We start from the raw sequence: 11,788 nt of genomic DNA, 5'->3' as shown, positions 1-11,788 counted from the left end.
AACTTGTGAAATCTCCAAGTGATGATCTCTCTCCCAGAAGGGTCCCACTAAAATTAGAAAGAAAGTGTAAGAGAGGGAAGAAATAGGTGGGTCCCACCCTGTCGGTTGGTTACCCCGTTGGGTGGCATAAAGATGGACCATTACGGCATTTGTGGTTCACCCGTCTCTCTCTCTCTCTCTCTCTCACGTAAGGTGGACATCAACTTATGCCCACACACAAGTCACAAAACCGTTTTTAATTTCTTGCATATTATTATTAACCAACACCACTCGTTCGAGAGCTTACCCTTGGTTTAGAAGTGAAATATCCAACTCTGCCAAAATTGCCTGGGTTTGAGGCAGGCATAGATCGAGCCAAGACAAGCTTGAGTACCGTTATCAGGAGGACATTGATTGAGCCTTAACATAAAACACTATATCGCCGGGTCTTATTCTCCCCAAGATTATGCCCCAATACGGTGCAACATATTGGGCTACACATTTCTTGGACACTTACTCTTTTTGTTGATAATTATATATATATATATATATATGCATGTATATATATATATGCATATTTTAATTTCCAAGTTCTATATAACATTAACTTCACCTTTTTATGTGTTCGTTTTTTCAATTGGAAAAGTTTTTGTTCTTTACGTAGTAGATACACATAAGTGAGAGATTATTCTTGACTTTTTCAAGGATTTGACTTCTATCCACGACATCTTCACCATTATTCCATGTGATCCAGCCAAGGCAGCACAACGAGTGAAGAAAAATTTCGGAGCCTTTCTAACTAATACGTCTTAAAAATTCCCAATTTTTTTTTTTTTAATCTTGGAATTTTGCTTAATATATAAACCCTAGCTGGGGTTTAAATATAAAGAAGATACTTGTAACATTATAGTCCGTTCATTTCACCGATTTGAGTTTTACTACAGTAAAAACTTCTCAGAAACAGTCACATTTAATTTTTTTATTACAGTAAAAAGCTTTCACATAAAATCACATCTCAACTCAAATTAGTGAATTAAACGGGCCTTATATATTCATCTCTTGTGCTATATATGGCCTCTTTGTAGCAGCTGCAAATATAAAAATGAACTAATCTCAGCTAGTATGATTGAAGAAACTAAAAACAATTGGAGAAAGCAAATAACAACCATAGTGATGAGAGAAATTTTATAAGGTCATCTCATCATTTTTTTTGTGAAATGAATATATTCAACTTTTCGGAAATTAAAGTACTCCAACCACTTGGCTCACAAATGATGTGGGGTTACCTAGCTAGCAGTTTCGGGGACCCAGAATTGATGAAGTAAAAAGAATCTTTGCCCTATTTTCTTTTCCTATAATCAACTAAAATTTAAATATGTATAAACAAATTGTATTCCTTTTTATAGCAAAGTTCAAAAACAAAGGCAATATTTATATGCTTATAAACTACTAATTAATACTGCTATATATATATATATATACACATACTTTATGAGATTAATGCAACTATCAAAAGGAGTATCGATCGATCACATGGATATGATAACTCCTATGTTTATTTATTTATTTTTTAACGAGTGGGGCCCTCAAAAAATAGCAGTCATTGCTGCTCATCAATGTTGCGATTATGAAAAAGTCTATGTGTGAAGAAAAAAACATCGAAGCCCCATAATAATATGATGTGAAATTTGTGGAGCATGACCTTCAAGTGTTCAACTGCCAAGAATTCTCTGCCAATATTTTTCTTTTTAGCATTTTGTTAATACAACTTTTGGTGCCCAAAAAAAGCCTTTCACGAGTCGCCTCACTGTGTCAATCACTCAATATGCAGTGGGAAAGCTTCTGTTTCTTCAATATCTCATACCAATAATATACAAAAGTTTCGCGCTCATGGGCCATATATGCCATAAATGCATTGGAAAAGGGTGTTTTTGTTATTGTAGAGAAAACGCCAGGGCAGTTTTGACTTTTTGTCATTTTTATATAATATGTGTGGAGATTCTGGTGGCTCTAGGTGGAGGAGAGTTAAAGGCATTTTGATAGCGATACACATATCCTATTCCTTCTTTTGGTATGCCTTTACTTTTTGGTATTCTTTGTTTTTCCTATTCAAAAGTAATCAATATAATTACCTCTACCTTTTTTTTCCGCTCCAATCTTTTATTTTTATCTAATATTCCTCTTTGAAAACTGACATATATATATATATAAGTAAAATATTAAGCATCACTACACTAGTATTCATGACTATGATCACAAAATTTCCAATTAATCAGAAATGTTCATATGGAATTATTTCTTCCTATTTCTTGATTTGTGGATATAAAATTGAGATATCTGAGTCTATATAGAAAATTAAATTACTAAAAATTATATAGCTGGATATGGGGAATTTCTATGATTGGAACATCCCATCATAAGGAATTCTTGAACCGTTACACTTATTTGATAAGCGTTATATGATTTAAATCATACGAATTGATCATTACGAATAATAACTCTATAAATTTTTTTTGGTAGAACATACTAATTTTATAAAGTCCAAAATACATTTCCCTTAAAATATGATATTGCGTGCATATATATATATATATAATTTTTTATTCAGAAAAAATGACATCTGTGTATATATTAATATTTGACTAAAATAATCAAGAGAAGTACTGTAAAAAAAAAAAAAAAATATATATATATATATATATATATATATCGGTGTGGCAATGATGAGAGGAAAGAGCACAAGTGGGCGCAGGTTAAGCACGTGGGCGTCGCCTCCTGAATTGCACGCTGGCATGGCCATGCTAGCTTAGACAATGGCTTTAAACCATATTCTTGATGTTACAAAATAAACACTATATATCACTATTTATTTATTTATTTATTCTTTTACATTTCCATTTTTTCTTTTTCAGATCGATTAGTTCGATGAATGATTAACATATCTGCTGCTGGGAAGTATCATATAAACTTTAGATTTCGGGTTGCCAATTTGTCATTTAAAACCATTCTTTATTGCATTCACTGCTTTCTAATTCAAGTAAACATTCCTTAATATATTCTGGTTTCTAAAGCAGCAAATATATTATTTTCTTTCTTTCTTTCTTTTTACTGTGCCTTTTGTTTGACGTGTGCGTATGTTGTTGGGATTGCGGTGAATTTGGTTCCTTTGTTTGCATGTCCAAATCACACATGGGGTATAGAATTTGACTGATAGGACTAGGGCCTCGTGTTTGATTTTCTGGGTTTTTGTCACTTTTGAGTTTTGACTGTTTCTCTTTTACATATATAAATTCTGTTTTGTATCACATTATTCCACACGCACAACCTAAAAAAAAAAAAAAAAAAAAAAAGTTTTATCCCATTATTCCCCCCCCCCAACCAAAAAAAAAAAAAAAAAAAAAAAAAGAGGCCTTGGTTTTCCTCTATTCTTGGATATATATTCTCCCTCTCTCATCCAAGAAACTCAAACTTAATTGTGTCTATTACTAAATACTATTGTTCATTTTTATTTTCAGCTTCATGAAAATAAACTCTTTCTATGATATGATTAGTTCTAGCTAGTTAGGTAACTGAGTGGGAAATATTGTTAAATTACACAGGAAATGGTTGGTCTTGACTGTGTTCTTTTTCTGGAAAGCTTGTGTTTACTATTGGCGAAGGAACATTTTATGGCTCCTGGTGGACTGAAAGGCTGGTAGCTTTTTCACACAAGTCAAGAAGTTTGGTTTGGTTCATTTTTTTTTTTTTAATTTTATTTTATTTTAAATCTCATTTCTGATACTTTATGAAGCGTCTCATGAACACCTAAGAAGGAAAAAATAAAAATAAAAATAAAGTTACAAAAAATAATCAGTCATGAAGTTTATGAAACTTGGATCTCGGCCAGATACTTTCTACACTACAGAAGCTGTGAGGTAAGATCATATAATATATATCTCTGATTAAACACAAATCTATTTATTTGTAAAATATTAACCAATATGAGATTGTCTCTCTGTTTCTTTTCCCCAATAATTCAGGTCTATCTCTTCTGAAGTCTCTAGTGATCTCATAATTCAAGTGAAGGGAAGCAGATATTTGCTTCACAAGGTAAGTAATTTTATGAAAAATATGTCCAAGAAAATTTAGTCACTGTTAACAGACGCAGGATGCTGATTTTGGTTCTTGTTTTTGTTTGTTCTTTTTTTCTCTCTCTTATGATGGCTTCACAAAGTTCCCTCTGCTGTCCAAGTGCCTGCGGCTTCAGAGGCTATGCTCCGAATCCCCCGAGTCGTCGCAGCACCAAATAGTACAGCTCCCCGATTTCCCCGGCGGAGTTGAGGCCTTCGAGCTCTGCGCGAAGTTTTGCTACGGCATCACAATCACCCTGAGCGCGTACAACATTGTGTCCGCTCGCTGCGCGGCGGAGTATCTTCAGATGACAGAAGACGTTGAGAAAGGAAACCTCATATACAAGATAGAGGTCTTCATGAACTCATGCGTGCTCAATGGCTGGAGGGACTCAATTGTGACACTGCAAAGCACAAAGGCCTTTGCTTTGTGGTCAGAAGACCTTGGGATCACAAGCAGATGCATTGAAGCAATTGCCTCAAAAGTGTTGAGCCACCCTTCAAAGGTGAGCCTCTCACATAGCTATTCGAGAAGAGGAAGAGATGATGTCTCATGCAATGGCGGTGAGAGCCACAGATCATCACATAGGCCAACAACAAAAGGATGGTGGGCTGAAGATTTGGCAGAATTGGACATAGACCTTTATTGGAGAACCATGATTGCTATAAAATCAGGTGGGAAAATTCCCTCCAATCTCATAGGAGATGCTTTGAAGATATATGCTTCCAGGTGGCTTCCAAGCATACCAAGAAATGGTTCTGTCAAGAGAGGAGGAGGAGGCGAGTCTAACTCGGACTCGGATTCGGACTCGGCCACGGAGGCTAGTTCTAAGCATAGGTTGTTATTGGAGTCAATAGTTAGCTTACTTCCAGCAGAGAAAGGTGCTGTTTCATGTGGTGTTTTGCTCAAGCTAGTCAAGGCTGCAAACATTCTCAACGCATCTTCTTCTTCCAAAATGGAATTGGCAAGAAGAATTGCGCTTCAGTTGGAGGAAGCAACAGTCAGTGACTTGTTGATACCTTGTGTTCCTCACAAAAACGACATAAGGTATGATGTGGACATAGTTATGATCATATTGGAACAGTTCATGTTACAAGGGCAAAGCCCCCCAACTAGTCCTCCAAGGTCCAAGCTCGGCTTTGAAAGGAGACGGCGGTCTCGCTCCGCGGAGAATATCGATTTCGAGTTCCAGGAGAGCCGGAGGTCTTCCTCAGCCTCACACAGCTCAAAGCTAAAAGTGGCAAAACTTATGGATGGTTATCTTCAAGAGATTGCAAGAGAGGCAAACTTGCCACTCTCCAAGTTCATTGCTATTGCTGAGGCCATACCTGATTTTTCCAGGATTGACCATGATGATCTCTACAGAGCAATTGACATTTATCTCAAGGTAATAAAAGACAAGAACTACTATTTTCCCAGATTTTTCATTTCATTTTTGTTTTTAACAAGTTCCAACTTCTGAACATACTTTGTCATATATTAGGATGTGGGTCAGCATTACATCAGTAGATTACCAACTCTCTTGACCTCAAAATCTTGTCATACCCACAATTAATTATCAGTTAGGATTAGGTTGTCCCACCGGGAAATTTATCAAGGGAATGATGATTTTATTTAGTGTGGTAATTTATACTTTTCTCTTGCTTTAAATGTTTGTCCATGTTCCTTTATTATGTCAAAATTTCTATTTTTGTTTTTAAACTCAAGTTGGTAGGATCTTAACTCAACACCTTAAGATGAGGTTAATTGAGTACGAAATTACTGTTAGGTTATACATGCAACCGCGAATTTCCTGCTTAGATTCCCAATTTTGTAACTTCTTATGACCAAAATATGTGACATATATATAGGCACACCAAGAGCTGAACAAGAGTGAAAGGAAGAGACTTTGCAGAATCCTAGACTGCAAAAAGCTATCAATGGAGGCATGCATGCACGCAGCACAAAACGAGCTACTCCCTTTGAGAGTGGTGGTCCAAGTCCTCTTCTTTGAGCAAGCAAGAGCCACAATGGGTAATGGTGGTAAAGTGACTGAACTTCCTAGCAACATAAGGGCACTTCTAGCCTCACATGGCATTGACCCATCAAAGGCTAGAGGGCCATTAAGTAGCACAACTACCATACCAGCTGAGGACCAATGGAGTGTCTCAGGCCTTAAATCACCCAAGTCCAAGATTTCAACTTTGAGAATGAAGCTGGCTGAGGATGATGGCTTGGATGAAAATGATATGCAACTAAACCCAGATGGGATTGGGATTGGGATTGGGATTGGAAAAAACTCTAGGCTTAAGGCTCTTTGTGCTCTTCCCACTAGACCAAAAAGAATGTTCAGTAAGTTGTGGTCAGCAAATAGAACTCCTAGTGAAAAGAATTGAGAGTGGAAATTTATTTTTTTGGTTTTTACTTTTTTTCTTGGCCGGGTATGGTAATCTAAAAAGGGTAAACATATACTCTGCTCTTTTCTTTCTTTCTTTCTTTTTTCTTTTTTTCTTTTTATTTTTGAAAAAATCAATCCCATGTAACTTTGAGTAGGATGAAGAAAAAGAAAATGAAGAAGATTAAGAATCCCAATGTGCATTAATGTGGATGTAATCTATAGTAATAAGTAACAAGATTTTCAGGACAATGAGATGGAAAATCTCTTTGCTGAATCTTTATTAGTTGTAAATGACTAATTTGTGGGACCAGTTTTGTTGTGTTTGTCTATAAATCTGCAACACCTGTCCTTGTCTCTTTGTTGCACCTCCTTGGATTCCCACCTGTAAATCAAAAGATTTATTCTTGGTATTTCCATGTGTCTGACTTGGACACAATGCACTGCTTTGATTTGGAATTCCTGTCTTATTTCTTTGTTTTGAACTAATTATTCAATCTTCCATGTAAATTCCTTTTGGAGTTTAGTCAATAAAATACACTCTCTGTTTCGACATCTGATCAGAGTAAAGGTTTAAAAGTTGAGATCTCGTGTTGTTCAAAGAGTTCTTGCACGAAGTTTGCGTAATATTCTACGTTAGATTAATGAATAGCTCCTCATGGTGCAGAAGAAAGTTCTTTAAGAAAAAAAAAGGAAAAAAAAAAAAAGGAAAGAAAAGAATAGAAAAAAAGAACTGAACAACTATGAAAGGTATAAACTACTGAATCGAGTTACACTACAATCAACCAAACATGGTTGTAAAACCCAACGATTGTTAGGCATAAGATGACTCGAATAGTTGATTTTTTTGTCGTTAGTCTCAACTTGACAAAAATAGTTTCAAATTTCAAGGATCTAAATTGATCTGTCATATGTTTCGCGTATCAAAAACTGACAAATTATTATGAAGTTAATTTGTGTTGTGATAATTGAGAAGAAAAAAAAAAAGAAAACTTATAAAATATCTTACAAAATGTTGGTCATCACAAACATAATCTGGAAACAAGGGACCAACCTAATTAACGAAGCATAGAATAAGAAAAAGGGTCTAATTAAGGACTCAAATGTACCACATCAAAGCAAATTCTACCATCAATACATGCATTGACTAAATTGTGGTTATGATTACACATTCGCTTGCTTTTCCCCCCAACATTTTGCAGTGACTTGATAATTCCAAAAACAGTTAAGCAATGAATGGTCATTTTCATTCTTCCGGGTTTTGATGTGAACTTCCAAGACTTCTTTTTTTTTTTTTTTTTTTTTTTTTTTTTCTTTATGTCATATGAATTCCTTTCTACAATTTGTGGAAATCCATTCCATCCATTATGCGCTTGAGCTTTATGATTGAGATCAAAGTTTTTGCAGGCCGAGAGAGACATCTCACTAGGTTTGGTATTTGGTATTAGAGGTAGCTAGGTAGGCTGATTCTTCTTCTGAGTAAGCTTATGGATAGAGAGCCACACAAAAAAAAAGTAGATCATTTTTAGGACGGTGGTCGTTGGTCTTTGGACATCATTATGGTTACAATTGTTGTCATCATAGTTTTCTTCGACATTTGATCAACTATTCTGAATCAGATGCGTGGATTATATTACCATGCTATTTCACTTTTCACTCAAGGAAAAATATGTAGTGTCTTCTCTGTCATTATCCTCTTTTCCCACTTTTTTACTTAAGAATTTTGGTATGTGTTTTCTTGTTTGGTCTTAACATCTTTGCTGACCCTTTTGATTAAACTTTAAAAACAGGTAACTAAAGTAATGATGGACATAATCTTTCAATTTTTTTTTTTTTTAGCATGATTAAGAATACAGTGTTTCCTTTTCTATTACAAATATTTTGTGTATTATCTCCCTTCCTTTTCTAGTCACTTTTTATTTCCCTTTTATTATTCTGTTTCCTTGAGCATTTTCTCATTTAATACCTAACCCTTAACAGATTCAACAAATTTAATTGTCGTTTGCACACTTTCTTGTCATTAATATAAGAGCAAGAACATGAATACATATCAAGTAAGTTTGAAAATTCGGGATCAACTCACGAAAACGACTGATGAGCCTCTAGAAATCCTTGCTTTTAATCAAATCTTGTTTCCTCTTTCTTTGTAACGACCACACAATTGGGTTCCTTAAAAAGGTTTGAAAGAGCCTAATAATAAAATAAAACAAAATTATGTCTTGACAGCTGATCAGTACAAGAACCAAGTGATGTTGGCCAAGTAATTTGTTCTAGGGATATTAACTTTTTTCATTAATGACTGATGTTTTCTAAATTTACCAAAATGACCTTTTTTTTAATTACTGATGCATCACTAATTGACTTTAATTTAGACGATTCTTCGTTATTGGTCAATATCAATTAATAATTTATCAAAATTAATCAATTAATTGATTTCAATCAATAAATTATAAGTTTATTAATGATATATCATTGAAAAAATTAATAGTGAATTGGTTTATCAATGAATAACTGTGGGTCAATCACTGATTAACTATAAATTAATAACTGATTGATCTTAAGCCAATAACTAATTGACTATGGAAGAAAAACGACTATTTTCTTAAAATAAAAAATTTCGGTCATTTCTAGAAAAATAAAAATTTCAGCCATTTTATAAAAAAGTGGTCAAAAAACAATCCTTTAACTACTTTTATCTTATTTCTATCTGATGGTGAATAAATTACAAAAGTATATTTGACGCATCTATCTTTATCCCTAAACTTAATAAAATCTTACAGAATGTCCCAAAATCTTCAATGACTACTATCTAAATTCAAATAAAAACTCTCTTTTATACGTTACATATACTTTTATTCTGAGAAAGAAACTGACTCTCGAACCCCATCATGTTACATTTACAAAGCGTTTACCTCCAAATTTTAACATCATTTATCGATTTAGAGACACCATGCAACATTTACTAAATCTATAGATAATTTACCATAATTGAAATTTCAGTAAGGAATTTACCAAAACAATCAAAATTCAGGGCAAAAACACCAAACGACCTTTACAAATTTTACATGTCACTATTTGGTAACATATCTTGGATGGAACTAATGATCTCAAGCCCATTTCATGTTCATTAGCATTCAAACTTTGAATAAAACGAATAATATATAACATATCTTCCCATACATACAAACACACACAAAAACAGAAGAGAAGAAAGGGGGGAGACTAAAGTGTACAAATTACACAAAATTCAGACCCTTGGAACAATGATTGGCATAAACAAGCTATAATTACAAACACTTATAATTTCATGAGAATCACTGAGCCGTAGTGGCAGTATTATTATTGTCATTATTGGTAGTATGAGGTGTAATAATATGATTGGCCTTGGCTGAGGCTGAAGTGTCCATACTTTTGGTGCGTTGGAGGCTTGGAGATCGATGAAGCCTGCACCTGAACGAACCTGCATGTGTGGTGGGAGAGCACAGGCAGTTGCTCTTTGTGACACTGGGCTGCCTCGTAAGCCCACCAAGCCCAGGCCCGGATCCCGACCCAGGCCCAGACCCGGCCACCATCATTTCAGCCTCCGATGAAATCTCCACTTTCATATGATTCAGCTTGGTTGTCAACTGTCCACTGCCCATTTCACCCTGCAATTTCTCACGTTCAAAGCTTCAATTGATGAAACTTATAAATAAATAAAAAAAAATACACCAGCTAGGAAAAAAAAACCACTTCTCTCAGAAAAAGGAAAAAAAAAAAACCCACGATCACTAAATTTATTTATTTTTTCTCCTCTATTATTCAAAGGTGGAGATTGCACACAAACATATGAAAAAACCATATATAGAGATGTTAAGAAGACGAAGAGAGAAAAAAATAGAGAAGTAGCGCTAGGTTTAGTACTTTGACCTGAAATCCCAAGAAGAAGTTAATGTGATCCAGTACTACAGGCTTTCGGAGAAGATAGAAATTAAAGAGATAAAAGAGAGAAAGCAGAGAGGTAAGAAAAGTTGATATGTTGAAGATGTGATTTAAAACAAGATAGGCACGCCAATATCTTATCTGCTTTCCCTCTTTTTGTCACGGGAGTGATCACTGATATGATCATGAACAATCGACTATACCCATTAGCGTCACACCTACACTACTAATTATTTATCCACACTTTTTGGCAAAAAATGCTTCTACCACCATTGGAAACCAATATATATATATATACACACACACACACACATCATGTGTATACGCATTATCCACAGGATGCCCACCGACGAACTCCTTCATTGGCTTTTTTTTTTTTTTTTTCTTTTTCTTTCTTTTCTATCTCTTGACAGATAATTTTTTCTTTTCAGTTGCAATGTTAGAATCATGAGAGTGGTACCCTCTTGAAAAATAAAGATCCTTTAGAGAGGTAGGGCATACCCGGCCCACCACCATTATCATGTTACACATTATCTGTGGGTCAGTTTCATCATTTAAATCAGGATGTGATGCCATTCCATATCTTATATTCAAATTACATGCCATTATTTGAATGTATTTTCGGTATCCAACGTCATATAATGATATCCAGTACAATATGAACCGTCCGATTTAAATCTCCCGACTGCAATCACTATCCTTATAGGACTCTGTAATGAGGATTCTACACTGCAGATTTCCCTATATATATTAATTATAGATATCATTGTAACGTGGTTGACGGTCTTTAGGATGTGTTTGATGTCCTGCAATTTTGTCCTACCAAATAATTAATTTTGTATCCTTGTGTCATGAAATCGATCGTCTAATTATTCTTAATATGCCTATAAAATAATGAAACTATTGATTGAACGTACCAAACAGCTTTGGATCCATGCAAACACGTACAGAATATGTGACCAAATATCTGTACGTCCATATAGTTCAAAAAATTAACTAATTGTTCAGGGTCCATCACTTAATGGGAGAAAGACCACATGATATCCATTGATTGTCCTTTATTTTAATGAAGGTTACTTATCGTTGGACAGCTAGAAATCACATGGACTTTAACTGAATGCAAATTTGGAAAGAGGAAATTTGGTTGATTGAATACAGTTTTTGACGTAATGATCACTTGTGCTCAAAATTTTCATATTATTTTGCTACTCTTTTTTCTTACAGCAATTATAAAGCGTTTGTTTTTCTCAGAAAAAAGAGACAAATACCCCTTTAATCAGTGAATGAGTATGGATTTTTAACCTTTTACTATAGATTAATATGATATTTTTTAGTCAATAATTATATTAGCCAAAAGAGTATTAATCAAAAGCAAGGACTAAAAGTCCAGACCGCATGCACTCT

General features: G+C 34.5%; 1 protein-coding gene across 1 annotated transcript; it reads left to right on the top strand.

The window, feature by feature from the left end:
- The first annotated feature begins 3,388 nt into the window (after positions 1-3,388).
- On the top strand, positions 3,389-6,901 carry LOC21410329 (BTB/POZ domain-containing protein At1g67900). Its single transcript, XM_010102107.2, has 4 exons — positions 3,389-3,893; positions 3,999-4,068; positions 4,193-5,476; positions 5,940-6,901. The coding sequence occupies exons 1-4, from the start codon at positions 3,835-3,837 to the stop codon at positions 6,462-6,464; spliced, it is 1,938 nt and encodes a 645-aa protein (XP_010100409.1). The 5' UTR covers positions 3,389-3,834; the 3' UTR covers positions 6,465-6,901.
- The last annotated feature ends 4,887 nt before the right edge of the window (positions 6,902-11,788 follow it).

The sequence above is a fragment of the Morus notabilis genome, unplaced genomic scaffold (genome assembly GCF_000414095.1).
Source record: "Morus notabilis unplaced genomic scaffold, ASM41409v2 Scaffold99, whole genome shotgun sequence".
In the NCBI taxonomy this organism is placed as follows: Eukaryota; Viridiplantae; Streptophyta; class Magnoliopsida; order Rosales; family Moraceae; genus Morus; species Morus notabilis.
This window is presented reverse-complemented; position numbering and strand designations above follow the sequence as displayed.